General features: G+C 33.0%; 5 protein-coding genes and 1 non-coding gene across 6 annotated transcripts; 4 read left to right on the top strand and 2 right to left on the bottom strand.

Annotated features, from left to right (window-relative positions):
• Positions 1-1,331: 1,331 nt before the first annotated feature.
• On the top strand, positions 1,332-1,403 carry TRNAP-AGG (transfer RNA proline (anticodon AGG)). The gene has a single exon. It is a non-coding gene; the product is annotated as a tRNA-Pro (tRNA).
• A 1,850-nt stretch (positions 1,404-3,253) lies between these two features.
• On the top strand, positions 3,254-7,394 carry LOC112792382 (uncharacterized). The gene is made up of 2 exons (XM_025835603.3): positions 3,254-6,634; positions 6,732-7,394. The coding sequence occupies exons 1-2, from the start codon at positions 3,316-3,318 to the stop codon at positions 7,073-7,075; spliced, it is 3,663 nt and encodes a 1,220-aa protein (XP_025691388.2). The 5' UTR covers positions 3,254-3,315; the 3' UTR covers positions 7,076-7,394.
• Positions 7,395-10,630: 3,236 nt separating this feature from the next.
• Positions 10,631-12,797, top strand: LOC112792383 (tetrahydroberberine oxidase-like). The gene has a single exon (XM_025835604.2). The coding sequence runs from the start codon at positions 11,027-11,029 to the stop codon at positions 12,626-12,628; it is 1,602 nt and encodes a 533-aa protein (XP_025691389.1). The 5' UTR covers positions 10,631-11,026; the 3' UTR covers positions 12,629-12,797.
• A 401-nt stretch (positions 12,798-13,198) lies between these two features.
• On the bottom strand, positions 13,199-15,014 carry LOC112792386 (NADH dehydrogenase [ubiquinone] 1 alpha subcomplex subunit 13-B). Its single transcript, XM_025835606.3, has 3 exons — positions 14,715-15,014; positions 13,732-13,803; positions 13,199-13,636 (listed from the first exon to the last, which is right to left on the bottom strand). The coding sequence occupies exons 1-3, from the start codon at positions 14,927-14,929 to the stop codon at positions 13,492-13,494; spliced, it is 432 nt and encodes a 143-aa protein (XP_025691391.1). The 5' UTR covers positions 14,930-15,014; the 3' UTR covers positions 13,199-13,491.
• A 191-nt stretch (positions 15,015-15,205) lies between these two features.
• LOC112792387 (probable small nuclear ribonucleoprotein F) lies at positions 15,206-16,734 on the top strand. The gene is made up of 5 exons (XM_025835607.2): positions 15,206-15,433; positions 15,526-15,613; positions 15,790-15,827; positions 15,931-15,995; positions 16,404-16,734. Exons 1-5 carry the CDS (start codon positions 15,428-15,430, stop codon positions 16,471-16,473), a joined length of 267 nt encoding a protein of 88 aa, XP_025691392.1. The 5' UTR covers positions 15,206-15,427; the 3' UTR covers positions 16,474-16,734.
• Positions 16,735-16,829: 95 nt separating this feature from the next.
• On the bottom strand, positions 16,830-21,662 carry LOC112792384 (urease accessory protein G). The gene is made up of 7 exons (XM_025835605.2): positions 21,454-21,662; positions 19,140-19,403; positions 18,967-19,027; positions 18,243-18,444; positions 17,961-18,082; positions 17,745-17,849; positions 16,830-17,113 (listed from the first exon to the last, which is right to left on the bottom strand). Exons 2-7 carry the CDS (start codon positions 19,400-19,402, stop codon positions 17,030-17,032), a joined length of 837 nt encoding a protein of 278 aa, XP_025691390.1. The 5' UTR covers position 19,403; positions 21,454-21,662; the 3' UTR covers positions 16,830-17,029.
• Between the last annotated feature and the right edge of the window lie 486 nt (positions 21,663-22,148).

Genomic DNA, 22,148 nt, shown 5'->3' on the forward strand with positions numbered 1-22,148 from the left:
ATGATTCTCAAATATCGACTTCACTTGAAGACCACTGCAGCGAGTTTTCATTTATTTAAGACTACGTCGTATTGTACATTATGACCTTCATACCATATCAGTACTTCCTTTTTTATCTTATTTGAATTCATATCATTTTACTTTAAGCTTAATAAAATACAGGCCAAACAGTTGCAGTTGTTCACACATGTTACTCAATTTTCCTATCTCTTAAATATCTATTGTTGCTGAACTGATAAGTTTTTCTCTTTGAAGGTTGAATCCGAAATATTCTGCTTTCATGGTGTCTTGTTTGCAGGAACAAAAGGTGGTTACCATGTTAAGTGCCTCTAATCATTGTTACTTATGTAGATGTTAGAATGAGTGTGTACCTGTCCTTATCCCTCTGCAAATGAAGAACTTTAATGAGGTGGGATCCATCATCCATAGGTACAACTGCATCTGGAAGCAGCCATAACAAGTGTTCTGAGCATATTCTCTCTTTCCTTTAGTCTTATCATATTTTTAACACTCTGTCTCTTTAAGCATTGATGTAGCCATTGCTATGGAGGTTTTGGAGAGGATGCTTCAATTTTATGAGTAAAGCTATGTCCAAGAAAGAAGACCAGAATGATGTTCTCTGAAGGCCGTTGTAAGCTTCTTTCTCTGAAATCTATTTTATGTAATCTTATGCTATTTCTATTATGGTTCATTACTTTCATTGTGAAAATATCATTTAAATTTTGCTGTAACTTATTAACCACGTTTTTAGAACACAGAGCCTCTCTCTAGAGCTTTTCTTTACTACCCTCTTAAGTCTTATCCATTCTTGGAACATTTGACAAATTTATTCTGCATATGAATGACAAAATTGAGGATATATAATTTCTCCAAATTTGTATGAAATGTTAGTTCTGCTAGGGAACAATCATACACCCCTTAGATATTGAAGAACAAAATAGTATATAAATTAGAAAGGTGAAAACCATGTATAGGAAGACAAATTTTTCTATTTAAACCAAATTAAGGCCTTATTTGGAAAAATAAAATATTGGACGCTTAACTAGTAAATACAGTAGGTTAGGGCCTAACTAGTAGTTAGAGTTTAGTTACAGAACCAACAAGCAAATAATAGATGAAACCAACTGATAACAAAGCAATAATTGTAATTATCTTAAATAACTTTAACTCACAAAAGATATGTACTTAATTTCCTAGAGTATCTCTCACCGTTTCTTCTCCTTATCCTTGTGTAAGGGTGCTGAATTTGCTATTATAAGTTACAGACTTGGTTCTGACTTCTGAAGTAGATTCAGTATTTAGTAAAATTTAATTTTACCATAACCAACATTGGGCATTTGGTCTAGTGGTATGATTCTCGCTTAGGGTGCGAGAGGTCCCGAGTTCAATTCTCGGAATGCCCCCATTTTCATCTTATTTTATATTCCATATACCTGCACGGATTTCATAAAATTACACACTTCGAAGTGATAAGTTTATTATCTTCTACGAGCTACAACTCTTGAGGTTGCTGTCCAAGTGTTACTTCCTTATCTCCTTTGTTTGGGCTGATCTGTATTTGATATACAAATTAAACTAACAAAAATGGCTATTTTTTGCTTACCAAAAAAAAAAAGGCTATTTTTTAAGTTTTTATTTCTTATAGATAACTAACTAGTCCACACTCATCCCCCAAAACAGAAGATAAACTTGTCCATATTTTGTTGTGGGGGAGTTAAAATGATTTCTGAAATTTGACCTTTGTATCAAAAATATTTTCGAAATTTTAATTGTATTATAAAAATGTATGAAATTAAAAAAAATTATACGATCTTAGTCTCCGTCTCTTTTTCATCGAGTTATTTGTTATACCGTAAGTGATATGACATAATTAGTTTTAGCATTAAATGTTTTTGAAATAATGTTATTTTATCTCAATAATCTATAAAATATTTTATCCCCACAAAAAATGTATAATCATGAAGGATAATTATGTCGTTCATCAAACATTTAGCCCCAAAATAAAAGCAACTATGTTTTGTCTAGTCCAAAGAGTAAAGAACTAATACGGTGTAATTTTTTGCTTTTGAGAATGTTTACAGTGCATTTAGAATTTAAAATACCTTTTTAGTACAAAAATTCAGTCTCAAAGATCACTTTAAAATTTAATTCTTTGTTGTAGTGATTGGAGAATTCTAGTTTAATGATTAAAATTAAAATAAGCAAATATACATCGAAGCGTGTTGAACTTGGCAGAAATTCCATGACGTCGCAATAATTGTTAATTCTCAGAATCTATTGCAGAGTTCAAAGAACATGACAGTTGACTATGATTATGACTCTGAGTGACAAAGCCACTCCCCCCTCTTGTCCCATTTAACAATTAAATGTATCTCATTAACAGCAAAAATATGGCACCGAAATATTATTTTTCATCATCTCCATTCCCACCAACTATTTTCCACTCTCATCCCCTCACTTTTGAGAAGCAGTGGTTTCTCTACAGGGACAGTCCATTGCCGACTCAAATATCACAAAGCTATACTCACCTAATAATGTTAAAATAATTTTGGTGGTTGTTATTTAAATTTGAGCAACTTGCATGCCAGAATATGTCACCAACTTGTGAATTGTGATCTTTTTCACACACATTCCGCAAAAGGCGTTCATCAATATCATCTTAATTTATTAGCTTTAGCTTGTCATTATATATATATATTAATATTGCATTTTCTAAATATATTAACAGAAGAACACATAATCCGTATAATACCCGGCTTATTAACAAGTTTGAGGAATTCAAACCATATTCATATTTAGTAATACCACACCGCACACAGATAACCTAGTCTATTAAATGTACTACCAACCCCTACTGTTCTTTTATTATGTCCTTAGAGCTTATACATCTCTTTCCAGCCTTTTAGATTCTCTAAATTTTAAATTTTTACTTTAGAGGATAAAGTGAAGCCTTTTATTATTAAATATTTTTTTTCTTATATTTTTTTTTAATTTTATTTATAAAATAAATAATAATAAATGATACTTTACTCACTAAAATGAAATTCAAAATGTAGAGAATACAAATCCTTAAAAAACTTGGTACATCTACACATAATATGTTATCAAAGGGAGGAAATAGTATTTTCTATTTGCCTCCTCTTTCTCCCACTAGAAGCTTTTCCTTAAGGATATGCTTCCATGTTTGGCACTTAGGCGTGTCTATTTGACTCGAAGTCAACTTGATAAAACTAAACAGTCACGGATTTTTGTCCTTGCACTCACATCTCTGCCAATGACTCAAAGTACTCAAAGTAATTGACTTTGCAGCATACCATGTGGGTCCACACTCTCATTAAATTCACCAATGCATGTCCACTTTCAACTTCATCATTCGAATGCTCAAACTCAAGTGTGTATATATATATAGGCTTCATTTACTTCACATTTCATATCACCAACCAGCAACTAAACATTCTTAAAAATATTCTACAAATGATGTTGCTTTCTCCTAAGATTAGTTTGAGTGTAGTCATAGCCCTTTCCATTATAACCATACTTTCATATGCAGATAATAATACTGGGCTCTTGGAGGTTGAAATTGAAGCCTTGAAAGCTTTCAAGAACTCCATCACCCTTGACCCAAATGGAACACTTGCTGATTGGATTGAAATCCACCCTCATTGCAATTGGTCTGGCATTCAATGTGACCCTTCTTCAAGCCATGTGATCTCAATTTCTCTGACTTCTCAGCAGCTCCATGGAGAGATTTCACCATTCTTGGGAAATATTTCAAGCCTTCAGGTTCTTGATTTATCTTCAAATTCATTTACCGGCCATATTCCTTATCAGCTAAGTCGTTGCACTCAACTCACTGTGCTTGGTCTCTTTGAGAATTCTCTCTCAGGACCAATCCCTCCCGAGTTAGGAAACTTGAAAAGATTGCAGTATTTGGATTTAGGAAGTAACTTCTTGAATGGAACCCTTCCTGAGAGCATATTCAACATCACTTCTTTGTTGGGAATTGCTTTCAATAACAACAACCTCACAGGCACAATACCATCACACATAGGCAAGCTCCTTAACCTTATTCAGATGATAGGATATGGGAATAGCTTGGTTGGGTCTATACCTCCTTCAATAGGGAATCTTGAAGCTTTGAAGGCTCTTGATTTTAGCCAAAACCAGTTATCAGGTGTAATACCTAAAGAGATTGGAAACCTGACAAATTTACAATCCCTTCTCTTGTTTCAAAATTCATTGTCTGGTAAAATCCCTTCAGAACTTGCCAAGTGTAAGAATCTCTTAAACCTTGAGTTGTATGAAAATCACTTGTCTGGAAGTATTCCTCCTGAGCTAGGAAACTTAGTTCATTTGGAAACATTGAGGATATTCAGCAATAACTTGAACTCCACTATTCCACCTTCCATATTCCAATTGAAATCATTGACACATTTAGGCCTCTCAGACAATAACTTGGAGGGAACAATATCTCCTGAGATAGGATCTTTGAGTTCCTTAACATACCTAACCCTGCATCTAAATAAGTTTACCGGCCGCATCCCTTCATCCATAACAAGCTTGAAAAACTTAACATATCTTTCAATGAGCCAGAATCTTCTTTCAGGTGAAATTCCTTCAGACATTGGTGTGCTTCATAATTTGAAGTTTCTAATCTTGGGCTTCAACCATTTACATGGTTCCATCCCTCCTAGCATTACCAGTTGTACTAGCTTGGTAAATGTAAGCTTAGCTTTCAATTCATTCACTGGCAAAATTCCTGAGGGCTTTTCTAGGATGCCTAATCTTACTTTCCTATCTTTTGCTCACAACAACTTGTCCGGGGAAATCCCGGACGACCTTTTCAACTGCTCAAACCTTCATACACTAAGTTTGGGAGAGAACAATATGAGTGGAGTAATAAAACCAGGCATTCAAAACCTGTTTAAGGTTCAGACTCTGCAGCTGAATGTAAATTCCTTCATAGGATCAATTCCACCAGAGATTGGAAACTTAAGTCAGCTCATCACTTTAACCCTTGCTGAAAACAAGTTATCTGGTTCAATTCCACCAGAATTGTCCAAACTTTTTCTTCTGCAGGGGCTCTCCCTCCATGACAATGAGTTAGAAGGTACAATACCTGATACACTCTCTGGTATCAAACCACTAACAAAGCTTTTGCTGCATAGAAACAAGTTGGTTGGTCAGATACCAGATTCTATCTCACAGCTTGATATGCTTTCATATTTGGATCTCCATGACAACAAGCTGAATGGTTCCATTCCAAGAAGCATGGGGAAGCTTAGTAAGCTTTTGATGTTGGATCTCTCTCACAACCACCTCACAGGATCAATTCCTAGTGATGTCATTGCACACTTCAAAGACATGCAGATGTATCTCAACCTTTCTTACAACAACTTTGCTGGAAGTGTTCCAGATGAGTTGGGCATGTTGCAAATGGTACAGGCCATTGATATTTCAAACAATAATCTTTCAGGTGTCATTCCCGAGAGAATTTCCGGGTGCAGAAATCTGTTCAATCTTGATTTTTCAGGAAACAAGATTTCAGGCCCAATTCCTGCAGAAGCTTTTAGTCACATGGACTTGCTTGAAAACTTGAATCTTTCGAGAAACCATTTAGATGGTAAAATCCCTGAAGTCTTGGCACAACTTGAGCATCTCATTTCCATAGATCTTTCTCAGAATAACTTGAAGGGAACAATTCCTCAGGGCTTTGCCAATCTCTCCAAGCTGATGCATCTCAACCTTTCTTTCAATCAACTTGAAGGCCCTGTGCCCATGACTGGAATATTTGCACATATCAATGCATCTGATATGAAGGGAAACCAGGATCTTTGTGGAGCAAAATTCTTAAGGCCATGCAAAGAAGGTAATAATCATGCTCTATCCAAGAGGAGCATAGCTATTATCGCTGCCCTTGGATCTCTTGCAATACTTCTACTTCTAGTGCTTGTGATTTTGATTCTCAATCGAGGCAACAAACTTTACAATTCTAAACAAAAAGAGAATGGTGAGAATCAAGAACCAGATTACAGGACAGCATTGGCTCTTAAAAGATTCAGTCCAAGGGAGTTAGAGAATGCCACTGGCTTATTCAGCACTGACAACATCATTGGTGCTAGCAATTTGAGCACAGTTTACAAGGGACAACTTGAACAAGGCCAGATTGTAGCTGTCAAAAGATTGAACTTGCATCAATTCTATGCAAACACAGATAAGATCTTCAAAACAGAAGCCAGCACCTTGAGCCAGCTGAGGCATAGAAATTTGGTGAAGGTGCTTGGTTATGCCTGGGAGAGTGGGAAATTGAAAGCTCTAGTTCTAGAGTACATGGAAAATGGGAATTTGGATACCATCATACACGACAAATCGGTCGATCAGTCTAGGTGGACATTATCTGAAAGAATCCGTGTTCTGATTTCTATTGCTAGCGGATTGGACTACTTACACTCTGGTTATGACTTTCCCATTGTGCACTGTGACTTAAAACCTTCTAACATCCTTTTGGATAGAGACTGGGAAGCTCATGTCAGTGATTTTGGGACAGCTCGAATTCTTGGACTTCATTTACAGGATGGTAATACCCTTTCCTCATCTGCAGCTTTGCAAGGCACAATTGGCTATCTTGCACCAGGTTAATATCCTGCACATTTTCTTCATTTTTATATATACTATCTGATGTTTTCAATATTGTGATTAATTTTTCACTCAAACATCTTTTTTACTAACAGAAATTGCCTACATAAGGAAAGTTACACCTAAAGTGGACGTGTTCGGTTTTGGCATCATTGTAATGGAATTTCTAACAAAAAGAAGGCCAACAGGACTCTCAGAAGAGGATGATGGCCTGCCAGTAAGTCTGCCTGAGGCAGTAGAAAAAGCCGTCGCGAACGGAATGAAGGAGCTCATTAATATTGTAGACCCTATGCTGGCCATGGATGACACAAAAGGCCATGTTGATGCATTGGTAGGACTCTTCAAGTTATCCTTGTGTTGTACTCTCTCCAATCCTGAAGATCGACCTAACATGAATGAGGTGTTATCTACTCTTATGAAGCTTCAAACAGCAAGATAACAAAATTATCTTGCTAAATGATACACAGAATGAAGCTTGGTTTCTACTTTCTTGGCACCAACAAGGGGATGTACAAAAACACATCAACTAGTCAAGCTCTCAATCATAACTAGTCTATGCAATTTTGCTTACACAACCAAACCATTTCAGAGTATACTCTAGTATGTAACTTATATGCTTTTTTTTTTTTCAAATTGTTGTTTTATTGCATATTATGTCTGGAACTTTTGGAGATAATCTGATGCTGTTTCTGTCATGGTTTATTATTATTACTTCTGTTGTGGAAATATCATTTTATAAATCTGAATTTCTGATGCAATCTTTTCTAAATTATTTAATTAACGGAGCCAAGAGAATTCAGTATTAACAGAAACAAGTTAGGGAGATTCTGCAATACTGTGATTCAACAGCACCATTTTTATGTATGAATCCATTTACTTATCAATTTTCATCGAAAAAAATTTACCTCAGTTATTAACAACTCCAATTAGTTTCGAGTTGATTGAGATATCAACTTATTGGCAGTGTGTAATCTATCTATCTATTTTTATTATATAAAAGTTGATATCAATTTTTTGTACATTAAATCTAAGTCATGTTTCTTCTTTTAATAATTTCATATCATCAGTTTTAATTACTTGACAAAACCTTAGAATTAACCAATCAACTTTTAATAAAATATTAAAAAAATTAAAACCATAACTCCCATATATAATTAATTAATTTATTACGTATTATTATTCAATAAAAATATAAAACATTAATTAAATGTAATAAACATCAACATTAAAAATATAATAATAATAATAATAATAATAATAATAATAATAATAATATAATAAATTTTAAGTTATAAAGTATTCAAATTCCATTGTATTTGACCTACTTATATATTATACATAAGACTTTTACCACTGTTACTTTATTTCACAATTCGTGATTTGTCTATAAAAAAAATTTACACCAACAAATAATGAAGAGTTTATCTACTTAGAAATAATTCTATGATGAATAGGTACAAATTAAAAATATTTATTGTATTTTTAAAACAAACTTACAAAAAAAATAGTCTTATTATTTTTATTATTTATAATTTTTTTAAAAATTTTTGTAATACTTTACATATAATTATATTTTAAAATTTTTATAATAATTATTATTATTTCAATATACTATTTAAATCAAACGATCAATTTTGATCATTTTTTAATATTATTTTGAGTTTGTATCACTCGAGAGATTGTCTGATAGAGTGGATTAAAAAAAATATTAACAAGTATTTTTACTTTATACTATTTAAATTATTCTTATTAAAAATAACTTATTCAATATATATATATATATAAGACAGTAAATATTCTAAAAATTTTTATTCTTATTATTATAGATGTCATTGAAAACATGTATGTACTAGGAGGGAAAAAAAACAAAAAAATGTCAAAGAAAAATGTAAAAAAAATACAAAAAATAAAGTTTTCATGCTATAACATAAAAAATTATGATAGATTCAAATTATAAAAAGTTTTATCAAATTCTTTCAAAATTATACTTATCATTGACTCAATAATTCTTACATATTCAAAATTAAATTAAAGGTTGCAAATCAAAATGCTACAATAATTTTTGTGTTATTTGATTTAAAAAAAAATTATTGGGAGGGACTGCCTTAAATCTAATTACACTCTAAGTCACCAACGACACTAAAATACCATCTTAATTGAAGAATTTATACAACCTTACACTTATATTAGAAGTTAAATTAAATGATTTTTACTTTAAAAAAGGCTCTCAATTGTTATCAAGATATTTGTCCCAACAAAAAATACTAAAATTTGACTCCTATTATAATAAATCTAACTGGTAATACCGTAATACTATAAAAATTCATTTATTCAAAATATCATTTATATTCTTCATTGATTATAAAAACTAACTTCACCAACACTAATATTATCAGATCTAGATGACATACCAATAAAAAGATTAAAGAGAAAGAAAAATAAACGAATCTAAGATACATCTTATGAAGAATATACATACAAAAATAGAACAAAAAAAACAATAAAAAATATATACAAGTTAACAGTTTAAAAAGAATATGTCTTCAAAAGAACATATAAAAAAAGAAATAAGTCTAACAATAACAAAAAAAAAAGAATAAACACTATATAAAAAGACTAAGTCTATCAATTAAATAAATACAAAAATAAAAACAACAAATAAAAATGTAGCTTTAGATAACATTAATATTAAAATTTTTTATATTATAAATATTTTAAATAAAAAATACATCAAATTTAATATCAATTTATATATATTTAATTAATTTTTAAATAATATAATATTTATTAAAATATATTTTATACAGTAGTGCTACGTTACCAACTTTTTATCTGCCAAAATCTACCAACTTGAGTTGGACTGGACATGAAACCCATCTACTAAATAAAGCCACATCTAAGTTAATCATAGTTTAATCCTAAATTATTACGTGTTGGTAATAGTTGGCAGACTCTCTCTTAATAACGTATACTTTTCCTATTTTATACTATAAACATTTATTAATTTACCAATGGCATGAGTCTCAATCTAGTTACTTGAAATATCAAGGTTTTCTTTCAATGCTCTGATTTTCAAAAGTTTACCATTATTGTGGAAGTAAATTATAGTTCACACTTTTAAATAGATTTGATTGTAGTTAACATCACATGTACAAAAGTCTTACATGTATATAGTTTATTATTATATCAATAAAAGTGTTTCAAATCCTGGAATAAAAAATATTTGATAGTAAACTCATCAGTGTTTATAATAAGGAAGAATTAAACCTGACTATTGACTAATTATTGGATAATGGAATGAGATTTTCTTCTAGTGACTTTGAAAATTCACCACATGGATATAAGTCATGGTAGCGTGTTTGACTGACATGATCGCCAGTTGCTATGGCCCATGGCAGAGTTCAAGATATGTCTCAACAAATTCGAATAAATTAAATCAACTTTGAATTAGCAGGATATTTTTTTATTAATAAAATTTTAAATAAAATTTAAATTCACAATAAATTAATATTTAATAATATTTATTAATTATTATAATAATTAATAAAAATTAAATAAAATAAATTATAATTATTTTTAATTAATTTTTTTATTAAATCTTTTTTATAAAAGTTATAAATTTAACTATAATTATTTTTTTGTTTTATTATTTTACTATTTTTATTTTCTTTTAATTCTACTGTTTAAGTCTTTATCAAAAGTAAAATTAGATTAACTTTCACAAAAAATAAAAAATAAAATTAGATTAGACATTGCAAGTAATAGAAAAGATACGTAATATCTTGTGAACTTTAAATATTTGACCTATAATATTTTAGATGAATAGTCAATAGAAGATTTGGTAATTATCTTTATGGTGTTTTATTTTGATTATTGAATGATGACTAAATAAATAAGTATTATTTTTATTAAAAATATGACTAAATAAATAAGTTATACTTTTAAATAACATCTTGCCAATTTTCTATTGTCATACCACTAGACCAAAGAAAAGTGAAAGTTCTCCAATTTTTTGTTTAAGCAGAAGTTCTAAGACATTCATCGTATTGAACAAATTTAAAGTATACCAGTTATTTTAATTGTTGATTTTATATATTTTTTATAATTTAGATTAGGTAAAAATTCAGGTGCAGTCAATTTCATGTGAAGTTGATATTTAAGAACTATCAGATAAAAATTTAGTCAAATTAATTAAATTATCTAACGGCTTTCAGATATCAACTTTACCTGAAATTGACTGCACATGAGTTAGATTAACACTTAAAACAACTAGAACACTGGTGTTCCTGATACATTTGAAACTCTTCCCATCGTATTAAATGACAGTGGCGTGGTGCTTCTCAATTTGCAAAGTGCAACCACTAATTAATAAACCAAGAGAGTGCAAGAAATGAAGCGAGCAGGAGTAAGCTCACATTTTATTGCCATAATATATGCTCTTTTATTTTCATTTAATGCTTCTGCATTTGATGATACTCATAAAAGCTTCCTTCAATGTCTATACAATAACAACTCCACATCACTATCCAAACTTGTTTATACCAAAACTAATTCATCTTACTCTTCAATACTTCAATTCTCCCTTCAGAATCTCAGATTCTCATACAACAACACTCCCAAACCCCTTGTCATCGTGACACCCCTGCAGCCTTCCCATGTTCAAGCCACCGTAATCTGTTCCCAACTCCACGGCTTGCAGATTCGAATTCGAAGCGGCGGCCACGACTATGAGGGCCTCTCCTACGTCTCTCAAGTTCCATTTGTTATCATTGATTTCATAAACTACAGAAAGATCCAAGTGGACGTAGAGAACAGAGAAGCATGGGTTCAAGTTGGTGCAACTGTTGGTGAACTTTACTATAGCATTGGCACCAAGACCAAAACTCTTGCTGTTACAGCAGGTGCATGCACCACCGTAGGAGTTGGAGGACAATTCAGCGGCGGCGGTTATGGATCCTTGATTCGAAAATATGGGCTCTCTGCTGATAACATAATCGATGCTCACATAATTGATGTGAAGGGTAGGTTTCTTGACAGGGAAGCCATGGGTGAAGATCTTTTCTGGGCCATTAGAGGTGGTGGTGGAGCAAGCTTTGGAGTGATCTTAGCATGGAAGATCAAGCTCGTTCCGGTTCCATCAACCGTGACACTGTTGAGAGCTCCTAGAACCTTGGAACAGAATGCAACGAAGCTTGTTCATAAATGGCAGAGTGTGGCAAGTAGACTCGACAATAATCTAGTCCTTGGTTTGTTGTTGCAGACGGTGAATTCAAGCATTAACAAAGGGGAGTTAACTGTGCAAGCTTTGTTTAACGGCTTGTTTCTTGGAGGTGTGGATAAGCTTCTTCCATTGGTGCAAGAGAGCTTCCCTGAATTGGGTTTGGCTAAAGAAGATTGCACTGAGATGAGTTGGATTGAATCTACTCTTTATTCATCGGGATCCGGTGGTCAACAACCACTTGAGGTTTTGCTCAACAGAAGTCAAGTCAACACAGATAGTTTCAAAGCAAAATCTGATATTATCACAGATCCTATTCCTGAGAGTGGCTTAGAAGGATTGTGGCGTTTGATGTTTGAAGATGAGGCCAAAGATTTGGTGTTGGTTATATTTCCTTTCGGAGGCAGAATGAGTGAGATTCCAGAATCTGAGATTCCGTTCCCACACAGAGCTGGAGTGTTGTATCAGATTCAGTACTCTCTGCACTGGCAAGAAAAAGGAGAGGAGGTTGCACAAAGGCGCATCAATTGGATGAGGAAGCTATATAGTTATATGGAACCTTTTGTGTCAAAGTCTCCTAGAAAAGCATATATCAACTATAGAGACCTTGACATTGGGGTAAATAACATTCATGGCAACACATCGTATGAGCAAGCTAGCATTTGGGGTCACAAGTATTTCAACAATAATTTCAAAAGGTTGGCATATGTCAAGACTAAGGTTGATCCTCTTAATTTCTTTAGGTTCGAACAGAGTATACCCACTCTCATTTGAACTTCCAAGGACAAAAAATAAAATCTCTAACCTCTGAAAGCACCAATTATTAATAAGTATTAATGTACTGCCTTTTATATTAAGTAAATACGTGTAATAATCACAAATATGAGGTTAGTCAGAATATTAAGTTCTTTATGTTTCAATAAAAAGTTTTTTGTTTATGTTATGGAAAATAGCAAAACATATTTTTATGAATTATATATAATAAAAGATATTTAAAAAATTTATATACTAAATCTCTTATTTGAATTATATATTTTATAAATATATAAATAATATATTAAAATAAAAATCAATGTATTTTTAGTTTTTTACTGTAGGATTTAGAAATCAAGCATTCCTATATTTAGTCATGTCAATATTGTTATTCGACTCTCATAGTCATAGCTTCTACCATTTTCTTCTCATATCTTTTTATTCTTTTTTACTGCATATATTACCATACTTAATCACAACAAAACCATTACTCGTTTTAATGGTTTTTTCCACATCTCATTGCTGCTATTTCGACACATCTGGATAATTCCATAAAAATAAACAATGGATACGAGCTCCAACTTACAAAACGTTATAAAAAAAACTCTTCCATCTCACTTTGAGACGCGTTACTTTTTCCTTCAGCACATAATATCCAATGCCAAGCTGTTCATTCATCTTGATTTACACAAGAAAGGAGGGGATCGACAATTTCAAGTAGAAAGTAAATTTAAAAAAAAAATCCTGTCTTCAAAGTGCAACACAATTACAAGTGTATGGTTCTTGATACAACTTTATTTCAAAGAAACTTGACAACAGTACCATATTTTAAACAATATATGGTGAAGCAACCAATTCTTAATAGTGGGCAGCTGAAATTAACATTACCAAACATCTGGACGCAACTCACCACTTGCCGGCGGCATCCATCTCCCAGAATTATAGACACTTTCACCAACTTTCCAGCCGGGTACATCCTTCATCACTTCTGCTTCATACTCCAGATATTTATGCCACTCTTTTACAAATCTGGAGAAAGAGATGGGAAAACAATGGTTATGTTCGCAGTTAGCAGATTGAATTTTGTAAGTCTAATCTTAGGGGGCTGGTGGAGTATCTCATACCTCTCGTCCTCTTCAGCCTGAAGCACAGGTAGAATGGCTCGACGGGCAGAATATTTTTCTTCCTTCAGTGCCCTATGGAAGATGAAACAATTTGATATATCAGCCATATTTTTTATGAGGAAAGTAAAGAACCCTTCAATAAAATTATGTAGCTACAGCAAAATCCCAAGTTGCCATAATGCCAACTAAATAATTAAAAGTATGCACTTTAGTTTGCATAGCTCATGCCAAAAACGTACCCCAATTTCATTCCTTTTTATAGGCCTGTCTCACAAGCATAGAAGAGATGAACGATTTACAATATCATGTTGATTAAATTAAGAGCATGTAAATTCAAAATATCGTGTTTCTCTACAAATTCAATATTGATATAAACAGGAGATACATCTGAATCTGATTCAATTAGCTTGACAAAATCAATCCAAGATAAAGGACTCCCGAAAATTCTTAGGGTCTGCTTATTGTGATCTCTTGCACCACTTCCAAAGATCAAGGGTTCAAATTATTAACTAGTTCAGCCAGAGTTAAGTATATCCTAAACTGTACTACCTATGAATATGATGGATTCAACATGGGTTTGATAAGATCATATTAAACATCGAGACTTATTTTATTCCCATCACAATTCAAATTAGCTTGAAGTTCTAGCGAGATTCAAAGCGGATGTGTAAATTTAACTCCTCGACCTATATGAACCCTAATGATGCCGAAGTCCAATATTCACAGGAAGCAATATCTGAACTAGAATTTTGTAACATTATGAAAAGCATTATAATTAACAACACATCCAGATTTTTGGGAACCTAATTCGCGGAACAAGCAGAACACATCAAAATGGAAGAATTAGTATTCACAAAATGAATTAGAACCCAACGTAAACATCGAGATACTATCTGATCGAAGGAGCAATGAAACTGAATCAAAATCGGAAACAGAAAAATAAAAGATTGGAGAAAAGAAATAAAAAAAAGGGAAGTAAGCACCTTCGGATCTTGTTGCCCTTGCCGACCTGGTACATGCCCCAGGAGAAGGTGCCGAATGCAGCGACGAAAATGGCGATGGCGCTGGGGCCCTTGTTTGGGATGCGGCGAGCGAACCGGATAGGGGCGAACCCACCGGGGGGCGGACCGTCCTGAAGGACCGGCATGTCCTTCACGCTCGCCATGCCCGGCTTCTTCCTTATCATAGCCTCCGTCATCTTTGCTACTAGTGGTGGTAGTGATGGTGGTAGTGGTGATTCTTGTGCCTGCAATGTGCGAAAGAAGAAGAAGAAGAAGGAAAACACTGGCAAATACGAAAATGGTTCGTGTGGTCAGTGATGGACCAACATGGGTTGGATTTCGGGTTTTCAAGATTGGGCCGGGTTTGTGGTTATTCCTAGTAATATTCCAAAATGGTTACTAAACTTTCTAAGAAGCCCTGACCAAAAAACATATTTCCTAAACAAAAAAAACACTTTCCAAGAGGCTAAACTCAAATGAAAAATTCCCAAACAAGCACATCAGCAATTAGTTGTACTTATCGTCGTAGCACAAGAAGAAAAAGAATTCAGCTATTTCAAAATATTTAGTTATTTACTATATTGATCAGAATTTATTTGAGTTTAAATGTTGTGTCGTCACTGAACCCTAACTACAGCTTCAGCAGCTGCTGCTTTAGAGTGCAGAGAGAACTATCGTTGCGATCTCCTCCTCCAATGGCGGTGAGTAACTTTCTCTGTTCGAACTCGCGCGATTCTTTTAAACCTTAAGTTGTTGCTTCCTTGAAAAAACTCTTGTTTTTTGAGTTTTGCAGACTATACCAGTGAATCCGAAGCCTTTCTTGAACAATTTGACTGGGAAACAAGTTATTGTCAAATTGAAGTGGGGAATGGAATACAAAGGTTTATCTTCTTTCTCTGTTTCAATTTTCTTCTGTTGTCGAAAATACCTGAAAGTTTGAAATGGAAAATCAAGTTGCAGAAACTTCATAAAACTACGAGTTGTTTTATCAGTTCGTTCGTTTCTTTTTTATTTTTTAGATTTTAATGATCTAGTGGCTATGGTCTTTCTTTTCCAGGTTATCTAGTCTCAGTTGATTCCTATATGAATTTGCAGGTGCACTTTCTAAATCATTTCGTAGATGTTTGTTTGCTCTTGTTAGGGTTCTTGTTTGCCTAGCTATTGACATTGCTTTTCGTGTTTATGGATCTCTCTGTAGCTGGCTAATACTGAAGAATACATTGAGGGACAATTTACCGGAAACTTGGGAGAAATTTTAATCAGGTATGTGTTTTATCCAGATTTTGTATGTGTGGATGCATTCTATATAAATTTTTTATGGTTATGACTATGTCATGAGAATGAAATTGTTGTCTGCATTAGAAGCTATTCTTGTTCTTACCATTTGATTTCTAGCATTTTACGCACATATTTAGACATGATAACATGGTATGGACATTGTTAATTAAATTGTTATTTCAAGATTGCTTACCTAACCAATGTGGCATTTGTACATTTAGAAGATTTGGGAATTTGATCCAGAATTTGAGTATCTGGGTTAAACCTATTGTAGGGGGAAACTTTCATTTAGCAAGTTTATTTTATTTGGTTGCAGTGACCTCTTTGATTAGTTTGTGACTAAATTTCTTAGACGAACTAATTATGTTTGTTTTTACTGTTTTGTATTTCTAGATGCAACAATGTTCTCTACCTTCGAGGTGTGCCTGAAGATGAAGAAATAGATGCTGCTGCAGAAGACTAGAATGATGAAAGCATCTCAGTGTAATAACATCATTAGACCTCTAAGATTCAGGTTGTGTATTTACATGTGGATATTTGGGCCAATGGTAATCATCATTTATAACGTTACATTAGAGAGTATATTAACAGGTGGTTACTCAATGAAGACATTATTTGAAGATGTCTTTATGGAAGTAACCACCATATTAACATTGTGGAGCTCAGTTGAGACTTGAAAATGTCATTAATATCGTATTCAATCCATGCATCATTCAATGGTTCAGTTCTTTTTAAATTATTTGGTTTATTATATATATGCAGATGAGCGTTAATTCTTTGGTTGATTCAAATTACTATTCTCTGGACCCAGAAAAAACATTGTTGAACCTAAAAGTGAATTTATTCAAGCCAATGACTGTACTTAAAATGCGAACTGTTTAATCTGTCTATTCAAAAACCACCATGATTAATTAAGGCACACAACAAAAGAGGTCCAGTTTACACGGGGAACATCATAGTTTCGAAGCTGCTAACATGAAAAGACGGACATAAGAGGGAGCTGCATTTCAAAGAAAATGTCAATGACGTTTCTTCCCTGTAGCTCTTTCCCAAGCCTGCAAAACATGATTCACAATGTCTTGCACCCCAACCTTATGCTTCACCTGCACAAAATGGAAAACGAGCTTTAACGGAGGGAGACACTAAATATTTGAAGAAGATTACAATCTTCCGTAATATAAACCAATACGTCAACCTTGACGGAGTTTCATAAATCAAAGACAATCAGATAAGAACATGTTCGATTAACATATTACATATTCACGTCATCATGTCTTCGAGATAAGGCATTCACTTTGTATTAACGGATTCTTTTTTATTTCTGGCTAACTGCAATCAAATGCAGGGTACTTTTTCTCACTTAACCTGTTTTGCACTCCAAGAAAAGGGTTTAATGTGTGAAAAATAACATGAGAAAGAGGACATTCATTTTTTTTTTTTGGGGGGGGGGGGGAAGGTGATACTTCTTTTCCAACTTCATTAGTCGTTTTAATTCCCGTTTTACTTAGTCGCTAATAGTGAAATTGATTCAGAGACAGTTGTGAAACCTAGTACATACCATCCAAACAAAATCAATATGCTAGCATTTGTTTCATGAACAAAACTATCCAGTAAGTTGTAGCTATGATTAATAACGCCACAAAGGGTGCAAGAATTAAAAGAAAAGAAAATTAACAAGGAAGATCTAAGTAAAATTAACACTAATTACCCAAATAAACAATGAAGTTAACTAACCTGTGCAAAGACAAATGGCCCCCCATCTCTCATCCGAAGAGCATCCTTTTCCATGACTGCCAAATCAGCTCCAATAGCTGCTGCAAGGTCAGTCTTGTTTATCACCTGGAATTTTCATGTCCAATCAGTTCCATAATCACATTTGAAAATTCACACATGAAGAAAATATATATCAATCAGTTTCGGGCTAGTCCAACAGACATGCATATCACTTACAAGGAGATCAGCCTGTGTGATTCCAGGACCACCTTTCCGAGGAATTTTATCGCCACCAGATACATCTATTATGTAAATGATATAGTCAGCCAGTTCCCTGCTGAAATTGGCAGCCAGATTATCTGCAGAAGAAGTTCAATGAGCATCCAAATTTTTGTTATTGAGCTCAACTTCTAAGGTGATGAAATATATGTGTAACATGATATATTACAAGCAATCTTGTTAAAGAAATCATTTAGCCCTATTCAAAGTATAGCTAACAGTTATTCATGGAAAAAATACCTCCTCCAGATTCACACAGAAGTATATCTGCTTTGTATAAGTTTGAAAGCTCTTCCAATGGTCCAAGATTAATACTGATGTCCTCCCTAATCGCGGCATGCGGGCAGCCCCCAGTTTCTACAGCACGTATCCTTTCCTCAGGAAGAGCTTTGTGTTTCACCAAGAACTCACCATCTTCTTTAGTGAATATATCATTTGTCACCTGAAAACAAATGCAATTTCCAAAAGAATTTCGTTAGGGAGCCAATGGAGTATTTATTTGGCCCAATATGAGTTAAAAAATGAACATCCAAGTAAAATACTAATAATTTCTCAAACATAATACACCCATACTATCCAGAATAACCATCCGAATACCAGGGATAATAAACATCTGATATCCTACTGAATCAAACATTCCTAAACCCCCATTGTACAATTATACAGATACTCTATTGACTCCCTATACTTCCCCTTTCCAAAATGGTCAAAGAACATGCATCATACAGTAAAACCAAGAACATGATAATATATTGTAGAAGAAAATTGCATATCTTTATAAGTTTGAAAACACTACAAGTTTTACTATCTCAATGTCTCGTCCTAGTAATAATTTGAGGATAATTCTTTAAAAAACAAAGGTCTCAAACAGAGAAAACAAAGAAAGAAATTATGTATGAACTGTGTACAAAACTGTGTACAAGATCAAATAATGACTTGAATGCCAAAATTTCATTACACTTACAGCAGCAAGACTGTAGTTATCTCGAAGATGTTCACAGAGTGCCAACATTAATGCTGTTTTCCTGCATTGCCGAGACCAATCAAAATGGTTTCCATGAATTTCTAATTCAAATTAGACGGAAACAATATCGAATTAAATGAATTGAAATTGTATAGAGAGAGGAAAAGACGGACCCGGTGCCGACGGGTCCACCAATACCAACAGTGAAGGCTCTTTCATTGAAGTCTCTGTCGGAAAGAGGTGGAGCTCGTCTGCTGAAGTAGCCAGGTGAGTATATGGGTTCGTGAGAATGCGGTGCGAGTCCATCGTGGCTATGGTACACCCTCCCATCTTTTCCTACCCATGAATTACTACCTGAGTCGTCGTGGTGGTGGTCATGGTCATGGTCATGGCTATGCTCAACCCCTGAAGCCATAGTTGAATTCGATGCTGCCATACTGAAAAGTGGAGACTCTATAGTCTATACAGTAGACTGAATTTTATGGTACACCCTGTTATGAGAAGGTGCACTGTGCAGCTTTTCTTAAAGCGCCCTCGGCCCTTCAATGCTTTCATTATTAATTTATTACTGTTTAAAATAGAAATAAAAAATTTGGCCTTATTATGCATCTGATCCAGGAATGTGGACCCAAATCTCTTTTCTCAATGTGAAAACGTGACAATCCATAGTAATAAAACAAGAAGGGGCCATCTAGTGTATAGATGTGTCTGTACAGATTTTTGTCTTTTTATGACTGAAAAAAATGTGTCATTAAAAGTGTTGCTTAAAGAGAAAGTGTTACTCTTAATCGTTAATTTGGCTCTGATACCAATTTTTAAAGTCGTCTTTTCTTTTAATTTTTTTCGAAAAAATATTGACAGTATTACTAGTATTTATTATGATTTTTCAATCTTGTTTTAGTTTATAATATTTTTTTTGCATGGATTTTTATATATAAAATCTTTTATCTGTTTGACTTTTTCTTTAATATAATTTCTTAAATCCTCAAAAACTTCTTTTATATCTACACTTTCTGTTGTTTCTAAATATTTTTTTAATTTTTCAACTTCATTTTCCATTTTTTCTTTTAACAGCTTTAATTCTTTTAAGTCATAACATGGTTTTCCAGGCATTTATAAATTTTTTAAGTTTAACTCTAACTTGTTTATATTTATTCTTATTTCTATCCTTTTTATTATAAGGTCATCAATTTCGATCTGAAGATTATTTAATTCCCTTTTATACTCCTTTATTCTACTTTTTAATTTTTTCGCCCTTTTTCTTTTTATTTTATTTTCTGGTCTTTCAATCTTTGTATACTTCATTATTTATCTTAGAATTTCTGCAAATTCTATCATCGATTCATCACTATTTTCTAGAGATTCTATTAATTTTTCTAGCTCTTCGACTTCTCTTTTTAACTTGTCATAAATTATTTTTAGAGCTTCAAATGCTCTTTGATTTATTTCAGAAAACTGTAAATAATTCAACCGATTTTCTCTTTCAAAGAGCTGTTGTTTCTTGTCTTGATAAGTTACATATATTTTTTCTTTATTTATTGTCATAATTTAATGTTTAGGGTTTCATTTAATTTTTTGACCTTTTTTGTTAATTCTTTTATTTCAGAATTTTCTTCTTTAATCTTTAACTTGGATAAACTTAAAGGGCTATTAATTTTAGATTCTCTTATTTGAAAATTCGATAAAACTAATTTTTCTGATGGTTCTTTTAATAATAGAACTGAGTTTTCAATAGCTTTATATTTTGGTATTTCTGTTTTTACAATTTTCTGAAATAATTCATCAATATAAATTCTTTCTCTGTTTTTAAATATTATACTATGATGGCTATTTGTTAAAGCATAATTTATTGCATATGTAATTGAAAAAGGTTCATCGTCTTGTTCCATTAGATTCTTTCTATGAAATTTATAAGCCAAACTTATAGATCTTCCAAGATTTTCAGTTGATAAAGGTATAGCATATCCAAGATGGGCATTGAATTTAACATTTACGTTTGCCAAGTTTTCATGAACAATTCCAATTATTTGATCTATTGAGAACATCAGTAATTCTTTTGTCACAGATTGCTAAACTTATTGGTGAATTAATTCCTTTCATATATGTAGATTTGATTAAGACTTGTATAGTACTAATATGAATCCATCCAATTTTAGATCTTTTTTGTTGATCCTTAATTTTCTCAATTTGTTTACTCAATTCTTCATCATTTATCAAAGCTATTTCAAGTTCTCCATTGGCGGATTTTATCTTTATAGGGGCTTCAAGTTGAATTTTTTCATAGTATATTATATTTTTTCTATTAAAAACTTCTTTTAAAAGATTTTGTTTACTAAAATTTTCATTTGATTTGAGATTTAATTCTGTTTTTAGAACAGCCTGTTTTTCATTATCTAATAAAGCAGTTAATCTATAATAATCAGATTCTTCTGTTAATTCTAAGCTTTCTAAATAATTCATAACTAAGAGATTAGGATAAAGGCCTACCTTTCTGGAGAAAAACTTCCTTTATTTAGTATATTTTACATAAGATGTTTTTATCTCCAGAGGGGAGATTGTAGATACTAACTCCAAATGGGAGTTTAGAATTGGTTTTTCCTAAGGGAATTCTTCTTCAAACTATGGAATCGCCTCGGCAGCTTCCTCCTTGCTCTCCTAGCATATGAGTACTCTTAGCCTCCTACTTTCTATTGTTTGATGCCTTCTACAATTGCCTAAGCAACCTATTTATAATGGTTGGGTCTGATGGACAATTCCCATCCTTACCCTTCTTATGACGTCATTGCTTACATCATTGTTTATTATCTTGCACCAGCTACATTATTGGTGCTCTATGACCTAAGCGCTTACGTCACTATGCAATAATGTTGAGAGATGCTTCAGATGTGCTGTCCTCCTCTTTCATCATGTGACCTTCAGATGCGTTGTCTTTTTCCTTTATCATGTGGGTTGATTCCGTTTCATTATTGCTTTCTTCAGATAACTCTGAGACACATAGCTGGCACTTGTGGTCTTCTCTGTCTTTTATCAAATAGTAGAGATTCCTCTTTATCCATTCGGGGAGCTTTTCTAAGAGTCCAGATAAGTTGTAGAATGCTGATTCAAATTCCACTAAGAGTTTCATCTCTCTTTCTTCAATTTCATTCCTTTTACTGGACACAAGCAAAGTATTTCTGCTTTTA

Source organism: Arachis hypogaea, chromosome 13 (genome assembly GCF_003086295.3).
Source record: "Arachis hypogaea cultivar Tifrunner chromosome 13, arahy.Tifrunner.gnm2.J5K5, whole genome shotgun sequence".
NCBI classification, from domain to species: Eukaryota; Viridiplantae; Streptophyta; class Magnoliopsida; order Fabales; family Fabaceae; genus Arachis; species Arachis hypogaea.

What these genes read in the sequence shown, in the direction of transcription:
- LOC112792382 (XM_025835603.3), top strand. Translation starts at nt 3,316, where the DNA reads ATGTGGGTCCACACTCTCATTAAATTCACCAATGCATGTCCACTTTCA. An exon ending in AATTGGCTATCTTGCACCAG is followed by an intron (nt 6,635 to 6,731) that starts GTTAATATCCTG and finishes TTTTACTAACAG; the next exon opens with AAATTGCCTACATAAGGAAA.
- LOC112792387 (XM_025835607.2), top strand. An exon ending in GTGGGGAATGGAATACAAAG is followed by an intron (nt 15,614 to 15,789) that starts GTTTATCTTCTT and finishes TTTCTTTTCCAG; the next exon opens with GTTATCTAGTCTCAGTTGAT. An exon ending in TTGGGAGAAATTTTAATCAG is followed by an intron (nt 15,996 to 16,403) that starts GTATGTGTTTTA and finishes TTGTATTTCTAG; the next exon opens with ATGCAACAATGTTCTCTACC.
- LOC112792384 (XM_025835605.2), bottom strand. Translation starts at nt 19,402, where the DNA reads ATGGCAGCATCGAATTCAACTATGGCTTCAGGGGTTGAGCATAGCCAT. An exon ending in ATAACTACAGTCTTGCTGCT is followed by an intron (nt 18,445 to 18,966) that starts GTAAGTGTAATG and finishes ATTTGTTTTCAG; the next exon opens with GTGACAAATGATATATTCAC. An exon ending in TCTGTGTGAATCTGGAGGAG is followed by an intron (nt 18,083 to 18,242) that starts GTATTTTTTCCA and finishes CTTCTTCTGCAG; the next exon opens with ATAATCTGGCTGCCAATTTC.
- LOC112792386 (XM_025835606.3), bottom strand. Translation starts at nt 14,929, where the DNA reads ATGACGGAGGCTATGATAAGGAAGAAGCCGGGCATGGCGAGCGTGAAG. An exon ending in AAGGGCAACAAGATCCGAAG is followed by an intron (nt 13,804 to 14,714) that starts GTGCTTACTTCC and finishes CATCTTCCATAG; the next exon opens with GGCACTGAAGGAAGAAAAAT. An exon ending in CAGGCTGAAGAGGACGAGAG is followed by an intron (nt 13,637 to 13,731) that starts GTATGAGATACT and finishes CTCTTTCTCCAG; the next exon opens with ATTTGTAAAAGAGTGGCATA.
- LOC112792383 (XM_025835604.2), top strand. Translation starts at nt 11,027, where the DNA reads ATGAAGCGAGCAGGAGTAAGCTCACATTTTATTGCCATAATATATGCT.